The sequence below is a fragment of the Ictalurus furcatus genome, chromosome 13 (genome assembly GCF_023375685.1).
Source record: "Ictalurus furcatus strain D&B chromosome 13, Billie_1.0, whole genome shotgun sequence".
NCBI classification, from domain to species: domain Eukaryota; kingdom Metazoa; phylum Chordata; class Actinopteri; order Siluriformes; family Ictaluridae; genus Ictalurus; species Ictalurus furcatus.
The window spans coordinates 20,658,839-20,676,839 of record NC_071267.1 but is presented as its reverse complement, the minus strand read 5'-3'; the positions used below and the strand labels follow the sequence as shown (position 1 = coordinate 20,676,839).

Below are 18,001 nucleotides of genomic sequence, written 5' to 3'. Positions count from 1 at the left end.
ATTTTTGTGAATTTTTTAAACAAAAGATCAAAAGTTTAAACAATTAAGACAATTTTTCACTGTATATATCAGGAAAATAAAGCTGAAAGTATGATCAGTCGTCTCATACAACATCTCAAACGCAGATGTCTTCACTGTATAACAAAAATAAAAGAATTGGCCTTGCCGTTACAATACTTTCGAAGGAGACTGTATGAGATGTATATGAAGGATATTATTTACAGTTGCAATCAAAATTATTCAACCCCCATTGCAAATCAGGTTTATTGTCAAAATGTTCAGATTTACAGCTGTTTGCAATGAACAAATCAAACAATAGCAATTGAAATAGTTCAACACAACAAATGTGTCAAGTGGTTTCCCAAAATTCAACAGAAAATGCAACTTTTTGCAATGATTTCTCCAGTCTCAAAATTATTCAACGAGATGCAGAGCTTCTGGCAGCGTTCTCATGAGCAATGGCCTCCGGTTCAGTAATATTCTTGGGTTTGTGTGCTGTAACTGCCTTCTTCAAATCCCACAAGAGATTTTCTATGGGGTTCAAGTCAGGTGACTGTGATGGCCCTGTAGAATCTTCCAGGACTTCTTTTGCAACCAAGCCTTGGTGGAATTTGAGGTATGCTTGGGATCATTGTCCTGTTGGAAGGTCCAATGATGCCCAAGCTTCAGCTTCCTCACAGACAGCATGATGTTTTCTCCTAGGATTTCACTGAATCCGTCTTGCCTTCCACACGCTGCAGGTTTCCAGTGCCAGAGGATGCAAAGCAGCCCCAGAGCATCACCGTGCCACCACCATGCTTGACTGTGGATACAGTGTTCTTTCTTTGTTCTTCTTCCTCCAGACATACTGCTGATCCATCGTGCTGAAAAGTTCCAGTTTTGTTTCATCACTCCACAGAACAGAATCCCAAAACTTCTGTGGCTTATTTATATGATTTTGAGCTGACTTTTCTTGTGCTTTTGGCTCAGTAGTGGCTTACGTCTTGGAGTTCTGGCATGAAAACCTTCTGTGTTTAGTACGCATCTTACTGTACTCACTGACACCTCAGTGCCTTTTTCCACCAAGTCTTGCTGCAGGTCTTTTGCAGTCACTTTAGGGTTTTTCACAACCCGCCTTCTCAGAAATCTGGTTGCAGCTATTGATAGCTTCCTTTTTCTGTCCTGTCCAGGTTTTTCATATGTTTTCTGCCCCTAGCCAGTTCAGGTATTTCATGTGTTCCAGCTCAAGCACACCTGATGCAACTAATCAAGGGCTTCATTAGTTGCATCAGGTGTGCTTGAGACAACACCTGTTTTGCATATTTGTGCTGTTGTGAGGGATTTTATTCAGGGGATTGAATAATTTTAAGACTGGAGAAGTCATTATAAGTTCCATTTTCAGTTGAATTTGGGGAAACCACTATTTCAATTGCTTTTGTTTGATTTATTCATCGCAAACAGCTTAAAGCCTGTACATTTTGACAATAAACCTGATTTGCAATGGGGGTCGAATCATTTTGATTGCAACTGTATAAGGGAAATCAAAGCAATATCTATATTTTTTTTATTTGCATTTACACATGAAGTGGGCGTGGCCTAAACAGGATGTTTGAACAGGCCTTCTTGCAATGATTTATACAATACATGCACCTAAAAGACACACTCATTAATAATGTTAGTTTCTTGATTAAAAGCAAAATGTGGGTTTGCACAATGGACACAATGTTCCGTGAAATTTACAGGAAACTGTAAGGTTAGCAAAAACCGGTACGCACAGTCAAAATTGTCTGTTAAATAACTAATATAAGAAACGCAGGAACGAAAGGTCAGATATTTCATCATTACGACTGATGGGACTGTTAAATCGTGCTGTCCGGAATGTTCCAAAATGCTGAGTGAGGTGGGAAGCAGCAGAGGAAATGGTGGACATTATTTGTCACCTTCACTAAATTTAACTTAAATCAGTTCCAATTTCCAACACGTCACACACTGGAAGATAGAAAGTGCTGTTTCTTGATCCTTAAATGGTTTCTGGAACATTCCAAATGATGAAGCTATTTAAAGAAGATTACTATGTGCCCGTACATGTGGAGTTTTAGACAACTGGACAGATGAGCAATTTTCTTTTCTTTTTCTGTCATGATTAATAAATAATTCCTGAATGTCGCCATGTCTCACTCTGTGAATTTCATAATCCTCAGATGTATTCTCCATAACGCGTACACTGCATACAAATGAGCATTTTAGTGAATATTTCAGTGCAGGCAATATAATGTATATGTTTATGCCTGATCAGCCAACATCTGAACACAATTCTGCCCCTTTCATCTTCAGGGTTAATTGACATTCTTCCATAAGAACAAGCACAATAGGACAATCGGTAAAGTCGTGCAGAGAGAGCTACAATCTGATTGATTGGATCCATCCAGTGTGTGTGGCTGTTTGGTTCGGTGCTTGTATGCGTAGTTGTTGTCGAGCCCTTGGGGGTCTGTCTCGGCACATTTCCCCCATCATCAGGACATGCTGACAGCCAGCGCAGTGCTGGAGATATGCTTCTGAAACAGTGAAGTAAGCTTTGGGAAATTTTAGCTGCTAAACTTCTTCCTACTGCAGTTAATGTGGTGATGGATACTAGATGAAGCACGGCTCCATTTGCCTCACATGCCTCCCAGTGAATACTGATTTGCTGAGAACCAGTAACCACTTCATGAGGACATTTTACAGACAACTTATGTTTGACACATTTATTAGATACATTTAAAGAGACTGTGATTGGTATTTGCGAGCTATCAGTTTTATCAGGAAAATATATTCAATAAAAAGTCGGGCTCTCTTTACATTTGAGCACGTGGATGTGCAGTGGTCAATAACAGCCAGAGTAGATTTGGACTGCTGCCAGAAACTGGAATGTTCAACATCTGGTTTTACATTAATAATTGTGTTCCATTTTTAATGGTCATGTTTGAAGTGTTTGCAGTAGCTCACTAAGGTTTGTGTTTAAATGTGAGGATTTTTTCCCAACCTAATATCTATATGTATATGTGGCAGCGGGGGCATGATTGAGCATCAGCTGTGGACGGAGAGGCGGCGGGTCGAACCGGCAGGTAAAGCGTGATCAGAATCATCCGTGTCTTCTGACCTGCCGGTTCGACCCACCTTCTCTCCATCCGCAGCTGACGCTTGGCCGCGCCCCCTCTGCCACTCTATCTCTAACAGTGATACCACAGAGAAGAAATTCAACATAGTTCCTTATACTAAGAAAGGAGTGGAAAGCCTGTTTACTCCAAACTTACTTAAAATTGCTTAACATGGATGTGTAAGTACAGTGTTGGGGAAGTTATTAAATGTATAAAATGCATAACTATGCAGTGGTGCTTGAAAGTTTGTGAACCCTTTAGAATTTTCTATAAATCTGCATAAAAATGACCGAAAACATCATCAGATTTTCCAGACAAGTCATAAAGTAGATAAAGAGAACCTGATTAAACAAATGAGGCAAAAATATTATACTTGATAATTTATTTATTGAGGAAAATGATTCATAGGTGAAATGTATTTTATTTAAAGAACAGGGATCTATCAAAATCTGATCTTCACAACACATGTTTCTGGAAGTGTATCATGGCATGAACAAAGGCGATTTCTGAGGACCTCTGAAAAAGAGATGTTGATGTTCATCTGGCTGGAAAAGGTTACAAAACCGTCTTTAAAGAGTTTAGACTCCACCAACTCAATAATCATTTGTTTAAGAATTAATTCTCTTTGTCTGCTTTTAAGACTTGTTTGAAAATCAGAAGATGTTTTAGGTCATATTTATGCAGATATATAGAAAATTCCCAAACTTTCAAGCACCACTGTATAACACAAAGTTCCAAACTGCAATTTTTATACCCTAACAGTGTGTCACGATTCCCCCTTGAAGCAGCGTGCTCTAAGCGCGAATGCGCGAGCACCTGCTTTCCCGTTGTTGACCGTAGTGACATCCGGACACGTGTGTTTTGTTTATGTTTCTGTCATGTCTCCTCCCTGTACTGTCATTGGCTGCGATTTCACGTGGGTCTGTATTGCTCTCAGCTGCTAGCAGTTTAGATGCTGATTATGTCCGCATATATACCGCGCGCCTCCCAGCACACAACGCGGAAGATTTATACTTTGGAGTTAGTTTAGTTCGTAGCGTATTCATAGTCACGGTCCATGTTTAGAGTTAGTTTAGTTTGGATCATAGTCATAGTCACGGTCCATGTTTAGAGTTAGTTCGCGCTGGATTATCCGCTTCCAGTCCCTCATCATAGTTCGTTTCTTGTTTTGTTTATCGACCTAGATTCCTGCCTTGCCCCGTGTATGCCTGTTTGCCAATCGCCTGACCTCTTGCATGTTTGTGGATTACGTTTTGGATCACGTTTTGGATTTGTCTGCCTGTCTCTCTTTCTAAATAAACAACTGTTCATCCTGCACTTGCATCCGTCCTATCTCTGCACCGTCGCGATTCGTGACAGAATCTTCCGCCAAAACATGGATGCAGCAGGAGAACGGAGGAGACGCAGAACCCGGAAGTCGACGCCAACCGTCCCCGCTATGGATTCCGTCCACTTCCCACAATGGACATTTATGGAGCTTCCTGATCCATTTGACGGATTTTTCGGTGTCCCTGAATATTTTCTGGTAGACTGTCAATACTATTTCGCCAGCCTGTTAGACCCTAAGCCAGAGGAGAAGCAATGGCTCCGATTCATGTGGTCCCGGTTCTTTGGACCGGCCCGTCAATGGGTGCAGCTCAAACTGGATAAGCACTGTAGGAACCTGGACAGTGTAGAACAGTTTGTGGGGGAATTCATGATGCGATTCAGGAGTCTGGAGGCAAAGGACGAGCTAGAACAACTTCTCAGGGGGGTAAGTCTGGCAGGCGAACCTGCCCTGCCGTTTACCCACTACTACAGGCAACTTCATGCAGAGCTCAACTCTGAAATCCAAGTTAAGTCTCAAGTCCCTAAGGTCCAAGTCAAGCCTCCAGTCTCTGAAGTCCAAGTCAAGCCTCCAGTCTCTGAAATCCAAGTCAAGTCTCAAGTCCCTAAGGTCCAAGTCCAAGTCAAGCCTCCAGTCCCTGAGATCCAAGTCAAGCCTCCAGTCCCTGAGATCCAAGTCAAGCCTCCAGTCCCTGAGATCCAAGTCAAGCCTCCAGTCTCTGAGGTCCGAGCCAAGTCTCCAGTCTCTGAGGTCCGAGCCAAGTCTCACGTCCCTGAGGTCCGAGCCAAGTCTCCAGTCCCTGACGTCCGAGCCAAGCCTCCAGTCCCTGACGTCCGAGCCAAGCCTCCAGTCTCTGAGGTCCGAGCCAAGCCTCCAGTCCCTGACGTCCGAGTCAAGCCTCCAGTCTCTGAGATCCAAGTCCAAGTCAAGCCTCCAGTCTCTGAGATCCAAGTCAAGCCTCCAGTCCCTGAGGTCCAGGTCCAAGTCAAGCCTCCAGGCTCTGAAGCCCAAGCCAAGCCTCCAGGCTCTGACGTCCAGGCCAAGCCTCCAGGCTCAGACGTCCAGGCCAAGCCACCAGGCTCTGACGTCCAAGTCCAAGTCAAGTCTCTAGCTCCTGAGGTCCAAGTCCAGTCTCAAGTCCCTGAGGTCCAAGTCCAGTCTCAAGTCCCTGAGGTCCAAGTCCAAGTCAAGCCTCCAGTCTCTGAGGTCCAAGTCCAAGTCAAGCCTCCAGTCTCTGAGGCCCAAGTCAAGCCTCCAGTCTCTGAGGCCCAAGTCAAGCCCCCAGTCTCTGAGGTCCAAGTCAAGCCCCCAGTCTCTGAGGTCCAAGTCAAGCCTCCAGTCTCTGAGGTCCAAGTCAAGCCTCCAGGCTCAGAAGTCCAAGTCAAGCCTCCAGGCTCAGAAGTCCAAGTCAAGCCTCCAGTGTCTGAAATCCAAGCCAAGCCTCACGTCCCTGAGGTCCAAGCCAAGCCTCACGTCTCTGAGGTCCAAGCCAAGCCTCACGTCCCTGAGGTCCAAGTCAAGCCTCACGTCCCTGAGGTCCAAGTCAAGCCTCACGTCCCTGAGCCCACGGTCAAGCCTGCTGATCCAGTTGGCCAAGCTCTGCTCATGCCCCAGTCTGCTGACACGCCCAGCCAAGCTCCGCCCGCGCCCGAGTCTGCTGACACGGCCAGCCAAGCTCCGCCCATGCCCAAGGTTCACCTGGTGACCTCAGAGCCTCAGCCTCCCTGTTCAGCTGAGGACGTCGCTCAGCCTCCCTGTTCAGCTGAGGACGTCGCTCAGCCTCCCTGTTCAGCTGAGGACGTCGCTCAGCCTCCCTGTTCTGCTGAGGTCGTCGCTCAGCCCACCTGTTCTGCTGAGGTCGTCGCTCAGCCCGCCTGTTCTGCTGAGGTCGTCGCTCAGCCCGCCTGTTCAGCTGTGGTCGTCGCTCAGCCCCCCTGTTCAGCTGAGGTTGTCGCTCAGCCTTCCGGCTCCATGGCAAACGTCGTTCCCCCCTACTGCTTCGAGGAGACCCACGCTCCTCTCCCTGGCCGCACGGAGACCCACGCTCCTCTCCCTGGCCGCACGGAGACCCACGGTCCTCTCCCTGGCCTTACAGGGGACTTCGCTCTGCCTTCCAGTTCAGCTGGGGTCGTCGCTCCACTTTCATGCTCCGCCAAGGACTTCGCTCAGCCTGCCTGCCCGGCTGTGGACATCACTCTGCCTTCATGCTCCACCGAGGACTTCGCTCAGCCTGCCTGCCCGGCTGTGGACGTCGCTCTGCCTTCATGCTCCGCCGAGGACTTCGCTCAGCCCGCCTGCCCGGCTGTGGATGTCGCTCTGCTTCCCTGCTACGCCGAGGACGTCGCTCCGCTTCCCTGCGCCACCAAGAACACCGTGCAGTTTCCTGGCTCTGCCTGGGACATTCAGTCCAGGGGGCCGGGTCCGCCAATTAAATGGGATGACTCGTGGCACTCCGGGAGGAGTGCCTTTGGGGGGGTTATGTCACGATTCCCCCTTGAAGCAGCATGCTCTAAGCGCGAATGCGCGAGCACCTGCTTTCCCGTTGTTGACCATAGTGACATCTGGACACGTGTGTTTTGTTTATGTTTCTGTCATGTCGCCTCCCTGTTCTGTCATTGGCTGGGATTTCACGTGGGTCTGTATTGCTCTCAGCTGCTAGCAGTTTAGACGCTGATTATGTCCACATATATACCGCGCGCCTCCCAGCACACAACACGGAAGATTTATACTTTGGAGTTAGTTTAGTTCGTAGCGTATTCATAGTCACGGTCCATGTTTAGAGTTAGTTCGCGCTGGATTATCCGCTTCCAGTCCCTCGTCATAGTTCGTTTCTTGTTTTGTTTATCGACCTAGATTCCTGCCTTGCCCCGTGTATGCCTGTTTGCCAATCGCCTGACCTCTTGCATGTTTGTGGATTACGTTTTGGATCACGTTTTGGATTTGTCTGCCTGTCTCTCTTTCTAAATAAACAACTGTTCATCCTGCACTTGCATCCGTCCTATCTCTGCACCGTTGCGATTCGTGACACAGTGAAGGTATTTAGGATAAAGCAGATGTTTTAACAGAGAAACATCTGCTTAGATGATAAACCAGAGAAAGTTTTAGACACCTGTTTCCAAAACTTTCCATCACTGGACTGCAGTGGAAGGTTATTCTGGTTATTATACCAAAACCATTTTTTGTGGTATCTGTGTTCCACATATCTATATTGGTCATCGCTAACCATAAATTTTCCACTCTGAAAATGCTGTGTATTCGTGAATTACACAGATTTAGAGTTTAACTTACAAATACCTTTGAATTATGAATTCATGGAGACCTTTTACAAAAATAGATGTTTCACATAAATGATGAAATTACAATTTCCATTATAAGTGAGTTTAAATGAGCAGGCTTTCTCGGTACACAGAAATATCTTGAATGTCTTGCCTGTTGCACAAATGCAGTGTTTTTGCGTAAGTGTATAGCTGGTGCTTGAGGACATGTTTGTGTCTTTGCTCCTCTGCTGCAGTAACCAGGCCGTGCGAATGCTTGAGTGCAGGGAGAAGCCGACCCCGGACATGTTTGGGGAGCTTCTGCGCAACGCTAGTACCATGGGAGACCTGCGTAACTGCCCGGTGAGGTCACACACACACTATATATATATATATATATATATATATATATATATATATATATATATATATATATATATATATATATATATATATATATATATATATGCAATGATGGAATATTGTCCATTCAGTATATCATAAATCCCCTCACATTTGCTAACTAACAAGATAAATCTTTTCACCGGCACCACCATATTTGTTTCTCTCACTTGTCCCTCAGTTGGTGACCTGATTAGCGAGGAGCTCTTGTAACATCACTTGGCATTTTATTCTGCTTGGAAAATCCTCTGTGACCAAAAAAATCTCAGACAGCAGCGCTTTTTAAATGCAATCGTGTTCCGTCACCTTGCGGCTGCTGCATTTAGGATTACACATAAACCGTGCACTGGTGTATGAAAGCACTTTAAAAAAAAAAAAGCACTTACACCTGATGATACCTACAATACTCGCAAATGTTTAAATCACTTAAGTCATATTGCTTTTTTTGCTCTCTAGTCCGCATGCATGACAGTGTTTTTCAGACACGACATGGAAATAAAATTAGAGCACGTTTCTCTGGTTAGGACTATTTCATTATGTTCCTTGATGCTAGTCTCAGCTGGATTAATATGGATCAGGAGATCAGAATTCAGCTCAATTTCACTTATAATTACTACTTGTACTAATGTTCTGGATTGATCCCCTGAGTTGGCTGAACTGAGATGTGGTGAGTAATTGAAGCTGAAGACTCTGTTTTTGTGGATCTCTGGCACCCAACTTGACAGGCTTAAGAACACACAGCAGGACTGCTGGCTGATGGGACACTGGGTGTTTGTGTTTGTCCTACTGCTGCAGCTTATTAGTCAATCACTGGTGTGTGTGTGTGTGTGTCTATATAGAAGGAGTGTGTGTGTATGTGAGTGAGAGAGAGAAAGAGAGAGAGAGAGAGAGAGAGAGAGAGGATGAAGCAGGGGATGTTGCCAGTTCTGAGAAATGCACTCTTTGTTTTAATCCCTATCCCTACCCTGGTCTTGTGCCAGCCTGCTGGCTTTTCTCCCTCTCGACTGCACAAAAGCAGAGCTGCGGTGGCCACGGGTCAGGCTGGCCATGCCACCGATCGCCAGGGTTTTCTCCTCCTGTTTCCGCATTTCCACTGCCAAGCGGCTCAGTGGTGGGCAGTGACTCAAAGAAAACCGCTAGAACATTGGGTGCTGAACATAAGGCCTCTCTGGAACTTGCAGCTATTTTCCAAAGACTATCTCTTTTCTCCTTTTCTCACTCACTGAAGCACACAGATTGACAAAGCCAACGTCTGGTTTTTGTCTTGGACTCAAGTCAAACAGTAGCTCTTCTGTCTCTCTCTCTCAGAGTAACTGTGGAGAAATGTTGCGCATTCGCCGTGTCCTGATGAATTCTCCTGAGATCATCAGCATCGGCCTGGTGTGGGACTCGGACCACTCGGACCTGGCCGAGGATGTCATCCACAGCCTGGGCACATGCTTGCGTCTGGGGGATGTAAGACACACACTCACACACACCCCACATCTTTACACACACACACACACACACATTTAGACATGTGAAAGTCCTAGATAGACACTGAAGAGATGATCATGATGTGTATTATGCAGGAATCTTGCTTTCTCAAGTTTACTTGCCACAAACATTAGACTTCAGTTAGGGAGGGAAAAAATAACTGATTTCCAAATGCATCCCAAAAAATATCTTGATGTATTCTGCATTGATGAATTAATGAGGATTATGTTTTGTTTTTGTTTTTTTGTCAGAGTACTAAATATTTCTGATTAAATGCTTTCTGAAAATGATTATAGGCTAGGCTTGTCACAGTTTATTAAAATCACATTCACTTGAAATATTTCATATTTCTATTGATTGAATATTAGATTAGAATATTACGCAGTATATTAGAAGAAGGCATGCACTATGTGTCCATGTCACAGAGTAATTCACACAGCAAGATCATATTTGTTTTTATCATATTACACATGTAAATGTAAGGTTTTACATTAGGCTTTATCCATTTACCCACAGAAGTTTTAACTACTGGAACGTTTTATGTTTTTTATTTTATGTAATATTTTTTAGAATATTCAAAACTCGTACAAAAAGTAAAGTATGCCAACAGGATACGAATCTACTCTGAGCCCTACATGAAACAGCATTAGGCAAAAGGTTTAGGAAACACATTTTATTGACTGTCAGTAGAACATTGTGCCATAAACATTCAAATGTGGACTTTTCTCTCGGAATATTTTCTCTTTTCTCTCTGATCGTTATGAAATATTGAATTTCTGAAGTTAATTCTCTCTAAAGGAAATACAGTAAGACTAGGGTTGTTTTTTTCCATGATGGATGAAAAAGATCTTTTTAAAGCAGCAAGTAATCATACTGGGTATAAATCGTTATGTAGGCTAAAGAAATCCACATTGAAATGCAGAAAATATCGATTTTTAATCGCGTCATAGAACACTGAATTGAAGCCCAATGGAATCCTTAGCTCTGTAGACCCCAACTTCAATCATGCAACTTTTATGGCTGTATTGTTGTGTGAAATGTATTCATTAAACCATCACTGTGAAGTGTATAAGTCAGGACGCCCTCCTACAGTGCTGATGAGTCAGTATCCCTCATAATGATTTAGTCTTTCTCGGCAGTTCATGTGGGTGGCCCCATGCGTCCTAACTCTAAACCATCCACTTAAGTCGACTGCTCGATTGCAGCTAGGCTTCTTACACTTATTCTGTGCTCCATAGCTGTTCTACCGAGTAACGGATGACCGGGCCAAGCAATCAGAGCTCTACCTGGTAGGCATGGTGTGTTACTACGGCAAGCATTACTCTACATTTTTCTTCCAAACCAAGATACGCAAGTGGATGTACTTCGATGACGCCCACGTCAAAGAGGTAACAACTGTAGTTAAACGAGCATTTGGTTCTTTCATTCATGCAGGAAAAGTTCACTCATGTATGGTGTGTGTGTGTGTGTGTGTGTGACAATTACAGATTGGGCCCAAGTGGAAAGACGTGGTTTCGCGTTGTATAAAGGGCCATTACCAGCCCCTGCTTCTGCTCTATGCTGACCCCCGTGGGACGCCTGTGGCATCGCAAGACATGCCCGCTGCTCAGCTGGAGCTGCACCACTGCAGCAAGGCCGGCTATGACAGCGAAGACTCCGGTAGGAGAAAGAAGGACTGATGGTGGAGAAAGAGAAAGGAAGACGAAACGTGTGAAGGAGAGAATAGAGGAAAAGATGTTGATTGAACAGAAACTTTTTTTTAAACAGTGCAACATTTTTATCTTCATGTCATCTTCATGTCATCTTCATGTCATTGTCATTGCCATTCTGAATATTAAATCATTAATCCAGTAGTATATGCTTATACATTCACATTAATAGGAACAACTGTACCACTGCTCATTCATGCCATTATCAGCCAATCATGTGGCAGCAGTTGTTTTTTTTTTTTAATCATTCATTTGCCGATATCAAATAAAAATAACTACTTTGCTGTCAATTTGTTAGCAAGATTAAATACTTTAATATGTTATGGCATATAGTGAAAAATATATTGATATAGTGATAGGATATTATTTGCCCTATCCCTCACCCCTACATTGAAATCAGTGTCCTTGTGGTTGTTGTATCTTCAGGGAGGGAGCCGTCCATCTCCAGCGACACACGCACAGACTCTTCCACAGACAGTTACAGTTATAAGCACTCACGCTCGCACCACGAGTCCATGGCCTCCCATTTTTCCTCAGATTCTCAGGGAACTGTGGTGTGCAATCAGGACAGCAGCGGCTCACAGAACAGCATGGACTCTGCAGGTAACAATATGATCCCTCGACTCTGCGTGCACACACACACACAAACAAAGTGACCACATTACCTCATACTCTTAACCCTCATGTTCTATTTACTTACCAACGGCAGCCCCATTTACTCAGGCCATCTATTTTGATTTTATGGCATTACAGCTGTAAAATACCCAATATATCTTTACACAGTTTATAGAAATATAAGCACAACCCATTCACCTGCTTGTGAATCCTCCTGACAGGAGCTGTAAGTGGTAGAAATGTTACAGGGCTTCCATGTTTCACATCGAAGCCATTTTATTGACAATGTGACATGATCACATTGTTTCTTTCACATCAAAATAATCTGAACGTAATAGCATATTTACAAAACGTGAAATTGTGCCAAAATGGATCATTTTGACCTGAACGGAATACATTCTTTGTCTAGGTGATGTCCTAAAAGAGAAGGTAGCTCCTCAGTCTCCACCACGGCCATCCTCCGTAGGACGACTGCCCGATTATACGAAAGTGGGCTCGTGTGCTGGCGGATCCGAAACCGGGCCACATGCCAGGGACTGGGAGGACGAGAGCACCAGCAGCGAGTCCAAGTCCAGCTCCAGTGGGGGGCGCTACAGACCATGCTGGAGGCCGAGGAGAGAAGTGCTGAACATCGACAACATCTTCAGCCATGATAGGCAACGGCTAGGCTCGAGTCCACTCCCAGAGGATGCCATCCCTCAGACTCCTAACGAATCTTTCCCTGGGATTGGAGCACACGTCATGGACTCCACAGAGACGCAGCCCACGGATATAGTAGGAGGCGGGTCTAACGTAGGAATGGGGCACCTTCCAGTCCCGGCCGCTCCACGCGGCATGGCTCAGCCACCAAGGTTAATCCAGAGGATGGAAAGCGGCTATGAGAGCAGTGAGAGGAACAGCAGCAGCCCCATCAGCATGGACATGCCTCTCAATGAGAACCTCAGCACCAGTGCACCCAGGTATTACATTCCTGTTACTTTAGGGCTTTTTAACACTTCAGTACGTTGACTTCAAGCAAGCTGCTGTTTAGCCACACTTCTGAGATTCCTTAATAATTAGAAAGTTTGGCAGGTAATTAATCATGGATCACAGATGTAGGAACAGTTCGCAACTCTGTACCTGCTAATTTCTTTCTTCTAACTGCAAGGGCAAAGTGTTAGAAATGAGTGCACTGAAGACGTGCACTGTTCAGATTGTGCACAGCTATAATTAAACTAACATTCTGACACTTTCTGATTTCACCATTCTGAAATAAAGTACTGGCCATGTCTTCTATGTTTGAAAATTGTTGTTGGACATTTACGTAATTCATTTGGTAGTAAAAACAACAAGAAATCTGCAATAATTCTTCATTTACACTGTTTTGTTATGGTTGCTATGGTGATATGACCAACTCCTTGAATGTCCAGTGGCTGGCTGTGGGCGAGCAAAACGACACTAGCTTTGTATTGTTTTTGCCATGGGTCCTATGCATGAATGCAGAACAATAATACTGTGTATGCACATGCACTAAAGTGTCAGACTGTGGTCATCATTTCTTTCAGTCTTAGCCCTACCCTCTTGTCTCACCTCAGGGAGGCCAGCAGTAAAAGACAGATGACGTCAGGGCCATCCTGGCGAACAGTGCCAAAATCCAAGAGCAGCAGTGCCATCTTGCAAGATATGCGATCGCCCAGCTGGAGCAACAGCCCTGTAAATCTGGGTGAGCTGCAGCAAATGCCAGCATTCACTGTCTATTGAAGCTACTCCTAACTGCTTAGAAATTGGAATAATGTGTGTGTGTGTGTGTGTGTGTGTGTGTGTGCGCGCGCGCATATGCGTGTGTGCAGGGGAGGGCCGCAGTGAACTTGATGAGCTGCAGGAGGAGGTGGCACGCAGAGCAAGGCAGCAGGAGCTCCAGAGAAAGAAGGAAAAGGAGAGAGAGGCAGCCATGGGCTTCAATCCCAAACCCAGCAAGTTTATGGACCTGGATGAACTCCAACACCAGGGTAAATACCACACAGGACAGGCGACAGACAACTGTTCCTGCCAGTTAAACAGTGAAACATGAAACACAATTGTTATCAGGACACAGACAAGAGACCGTTCCAAGACAAATAAACAGGGGGACGTACTTATATAGTCAACGTCAGAATTATTGGCACCTTTCATGAAACTGAGCAAATATATAAAATGGATCAAGCATTTTATATATGTATGGACACCTGTGCAGTACATTTTAGGCTTAAATACTTTATATAGGGACATGGTATAGTTTTATTCTAATACAATACTTTTAGCAAAATTCAGTTGTCTTTTATTTAGTGCATTTTCTTGCAACACACTGGTTTCAGAGCGTAAGACCACCAGTCTTCCTGTACTCCTCCACGTATAACATTTTAAGTGTGTGGACAGACCTTGAGTTTTTAATTTGGTTCAAATGTAGAGCCTCATGTGACAATTGCAAAACACTTATTTTCTGTTCTTGTATAATTGTGTATATTATGTTTGGAATTTTATTGAAAGATCCACCTACAGCCAAGTCTTAATCTTTTGGCAGGAAACAGGTCACAGCATTGAGTCAGTAATATTTAAACTTCTGGACACGTGCATGTGTGCCAGGTGCTATAAAGTTACACCACTTTCAATTTGTAAACTTAATATTCATACAAGACAGTTAGTTAACTTTGGCCTGTTTAACTAGCTAGCTAATTTAGCTCGCTCCTCACTGTACTACCTTACAATTATTTACAGCTGTAATTCATTCATCCATCTTCAGTAAGTGTTTTATCCTGGTCAGGAACACTGTGTGTGCATTTCACACCAATCCACCTACCAGCATTTTTCCTGAGGTGGGAGGAAACCATACAACCTCTAGGAAGGCCATGCAGACTTCCCACAGGGAGCACGTGCACAGAAACTCTGTATAGACAGTAACCCAAACTCGGGTTTAAAACAGAGACCCTGGAACCGTGAAGCTGCAATGCCACTGCTATTCTCCTGAAGGGTGCCAATAATTATGTTGTTTGTATTTAGGTGTGTGTTTTTGCCCTTGCTCTTTTTACTTCCTCTCTCTGGGTATAGTAGCTGGGGGTACTGTTTTTGGGATGCCCTAATGGGAGATGAAGTAAATAAACAGAAAGGAACAGGAAGAAGGGTGAACACCTGAACTGCCTCATGTTATAAGAGTGAACCAAATGTTCGTCCAGATGTTCCCCTGTCCTGTAGATGTGTGAAAAGTGCACAACAGGATCATCAAGAGACTGAAGCAATACTATACATATATTACTAAGACATCTCTTGATTCGTTCAGTAGTCCAAACTCTAACACAGTGTGTTTCTGCGTACGAGTGCATGCTTCTGTGTCTTTGTGCAGCTACCCAGGTGCATCTCTTCTGGTGATACTTTTGCATCTATTGTTTCTGCATAAAGTGGCAAGGTTTATGTGTGTATCAGGAGCTCGCTGGCGTGCCACAGGCAGTGTGCGTGTGCGTGCATGTTTTCAGCAGCCTGGCCTTGGTGTGTTAATTGCAGGGAAGGGGTGCAGTTTTAAGCACTGCCTGGCGGAGGCGGATGCTCTGTTAGAGCAGTCGCTGCGCCTGGAGCAGGCTGGAGACCCAGCCACCGCCCTGGCACTGTTGCGGCACATTGTGTGTAAGTAATGGTGACTGTGCCCCTGCCCGCTGTGCCTAGTACTAGCACAAAACACGCCCACCCTCCTCACCAACACTGTCCTCTGCCCCATAGCTGTCTGCTTGCCTTTGTCTGCCTTCTGCTTTCCACTCTTTACCTGTCCTAACGTTCGTCCTTTCCTTCATCATTCATCATCCTCTTCTCTTCATGGTCTACCTGAGTGACTCAGTCTCTCTCTCACTCCCTCTCTCTCTCTCTCTCTCTCTCTCTCTCTCTCTCTGTGCGACTACGTTACTCATATAGGCTTAGCCAGTGCCGCCACTAATAGTCTGATGCTGCTGAAAGGCACTTGCTATCTGAAACTTGGTGTGTAGACAGAAGCGGATGCGGATTTGGTCCAGTGGTTTTTAGAGGATGTTATAAAAATGCTATTTGCCTAGGCTTCTTAGCTTTTGATGTGCTAATCACATGTCTCGGAGTAAATCCATCCTAAAACCCATTTTCCATCAGACGAGGTAACTGCAGCGCTACTGTGGCATCGCTTGCAGTTTGGTCTTCAGAGGCATGACCAGTGATGTGGCACAGGATGAAGATATTGATACCGCTCCAATTTCTAGTCCTTTTGACATCAGATCGATGCAGATCTAATAAATCATCGGGTATCTCATATTGATTATTTGATTGATATAACTTTTTGGGCATTTTGACTGAATTATATGAAGAGCGTTTACACTGCCAGTCAAATTAATGTTTTTGGTTAAACTTTAAGAAATCGGTTCAAGTTAAATAGTCTGGAATTAGAACAGGTAAGAAATAGATGTAAGGAACTGAGAAATGTTTGACATTTTTCTTTATTTTATTGGAAAAAATCTATTTGCGACTGGAATACAATCAAACAGTTTTCTCGATAATATCAAAACAAATCTAGGTGTACAGTAACTTATGGTTAAGACACGATTACAGTGTATGATTTCTGGCCCAATTTTCCTGTTCACACATTGTAAAAGAATACTCAGAGTGCATAATATGACTGGTGCACATTTAGTGCCATGGTAACCAAAGAGAGCCACTGAGTTCTGTCAGCGTCAGAAATTTTGGATTAAAATCTAAGAGCGTGACTACTGCTACAGCGCTTATCTAAAAGCCAGCAAAAAGAGGATGATATAGGATTACACAAAACTCACAGCAAAGCTAAAAATACAGTTAGAAACTGAAATACAATACAATACAGTTTAATCACATTAATTAGTATACTAATATAATTACCGCCCTGCACATGCCTGGCCCATCGTGCAATTACTTGCAAAGCTATGCATTCTAATAGATAGAAAAAATATCCTTATATTACCTCAAGCTCACTTGAACTACTTGGATTTGGCGAAATTGCAATTTCATGAAATTGTTTTGCACCGTCTTTCACACTGGTGTTTGTCGGTAAATGAGACTTTTTAGCTGTACTCATGTTCACTGCATGTGAATCGAAGAAGACTTTGGCTGAATAAGATAAGATAAGATAAGATAAACTTTATTGATCCCACACTGGGGAAATTCCCTCGTTACAGCAGCTCAATTACACAAAAAACAGATAGGAAAGAATACACATTAAATAGGAATAGAATTTTTAAAATGTCTAAAATATATATATATATATATATATATATATATATATATATATATATATATATACATATACACAATAGGAATAGAAAAATAAGAATAACCGTAGTAAAAATTATAATAATGGTAATATGTACACTATGAACACCTCAATGTATGTACAGATGAATAAGAATATGAATATATACAGATGAGTAACACCGTTATATACAGAAAAGTGATAAATGGATTATTGCACAGTTAACAATAGAGGGTGAGTAACAAATAGTAATAAATGAATGAATGTTCATATTGCAGAATTATTGTGAATGTGTAGGTTGATGATGCAAAAACAGCTAGCAGTGCAGAATGTGCATTGTGATGATGTCACATAACGCATCTTTGCCCAAATCTGCGTAAAATCTGAGGTCATTTTGAAAAATTGCAAGCTCTTCCAAATATTGCTTCGTTTGCATGATTTTCTGTTCATTTCTGCGATCACGAAATCGTGAAATCGTGGACATACTGATTAACATTGCTACTAATATACCATTATTCCAATTATTATTAAACCATTTTGTGCACAAGCCAGGATTGTTCACGATGGATGACATAAACAGAACAGTCATTGTTCATTAGAGGATCATCACTGTGTAATCTGGAATCTGTACTATATAATCTGAGAACACAATACCTCACAGTCTGTTACAGAAATCAGACGAGGTTTTGTTGAGATCATCTCCTACAGCAGAGGTATAAAAGCCATTGGTCATAAAAGCCAAAAAAAGTTATGATTTTTTTTTTGATGTTATATATATAAAAGCCTTTAATACATTACCACTTTTTATAATTATGCAATAATAGTAAAGATAATAACTATAATAAGAAGAATAT

The 18,001-nt window shown here is 43.3% G+C and overlaps 1 protein-coding gene and 1 long non-coding RNA gene across 3 annotated transcripts in view; one reads left to right on the top strand and one right to left on the bottom strand.

Annotated features, from left to right (window-relative positions):
* usp54b (ubiquitin specific peptidase 54b) overlaps positions 1-18,001 on the top strand; it is an 85,286-nt gene that overhangs the window by 54,732 nt on the left and 12,553 nt on the right. The window contains exons 6-14 of the mRNA XM_053640566.1: positions 7,955-8,060; positions 9,408-9,554; positions 10,814-10,963; positions 11,063-11,234; positions 11,711-11,887; positions 12,309-12,858; positions 13,474-13,601; positions 13,729-13,887; positions 15,413-15,532. Of these exons, the coding sequence (XP_053496541.1) occupies positions 7,955-8,060; positions 9,408-9,554; positions 10,814-10,963; positions 11,063-11,234; positions 11,711-11,887; positions 12,309-12,858; positions 13,474-13,601; positions 13,729-13,887; positions 15,413-15,532 (1,709 nt within the window). The remainder of the gene's footprint in view (positions 1-7,954; positions 8,061-9,407; positions 9,555-10,813; positions 10,964-11,062; positions 11,235-11,710; positions 11,888-12,308; positions 12,859-13,473; positions 13,602-13,728; positions 13,888-15,412; positions 15,533-18,001) is intronic.
* LOC128617444 (uncharacterized) lies at positions 9,110-13,602 on the bottom strand. 2 transcript variants are annotated; one of them, XR_008387568.1, is made up of 4 exons: positions 13,469-13,602; positions 11,674-11,909; positions 11,061-11,250; positions 9,110-9,584 (listed from the first exon to the last, which is right to left on the bottom strand). It is a non-coding gene; the product is annotated as an uncharacterized LOC128617444 (long non-coding RNA). The 2 variants fall into 2 exon arrangements; XR_008387569.1 differs by lacking the exon at positions 13,469-13,602 and adding an exon at positions 12,098-12,219.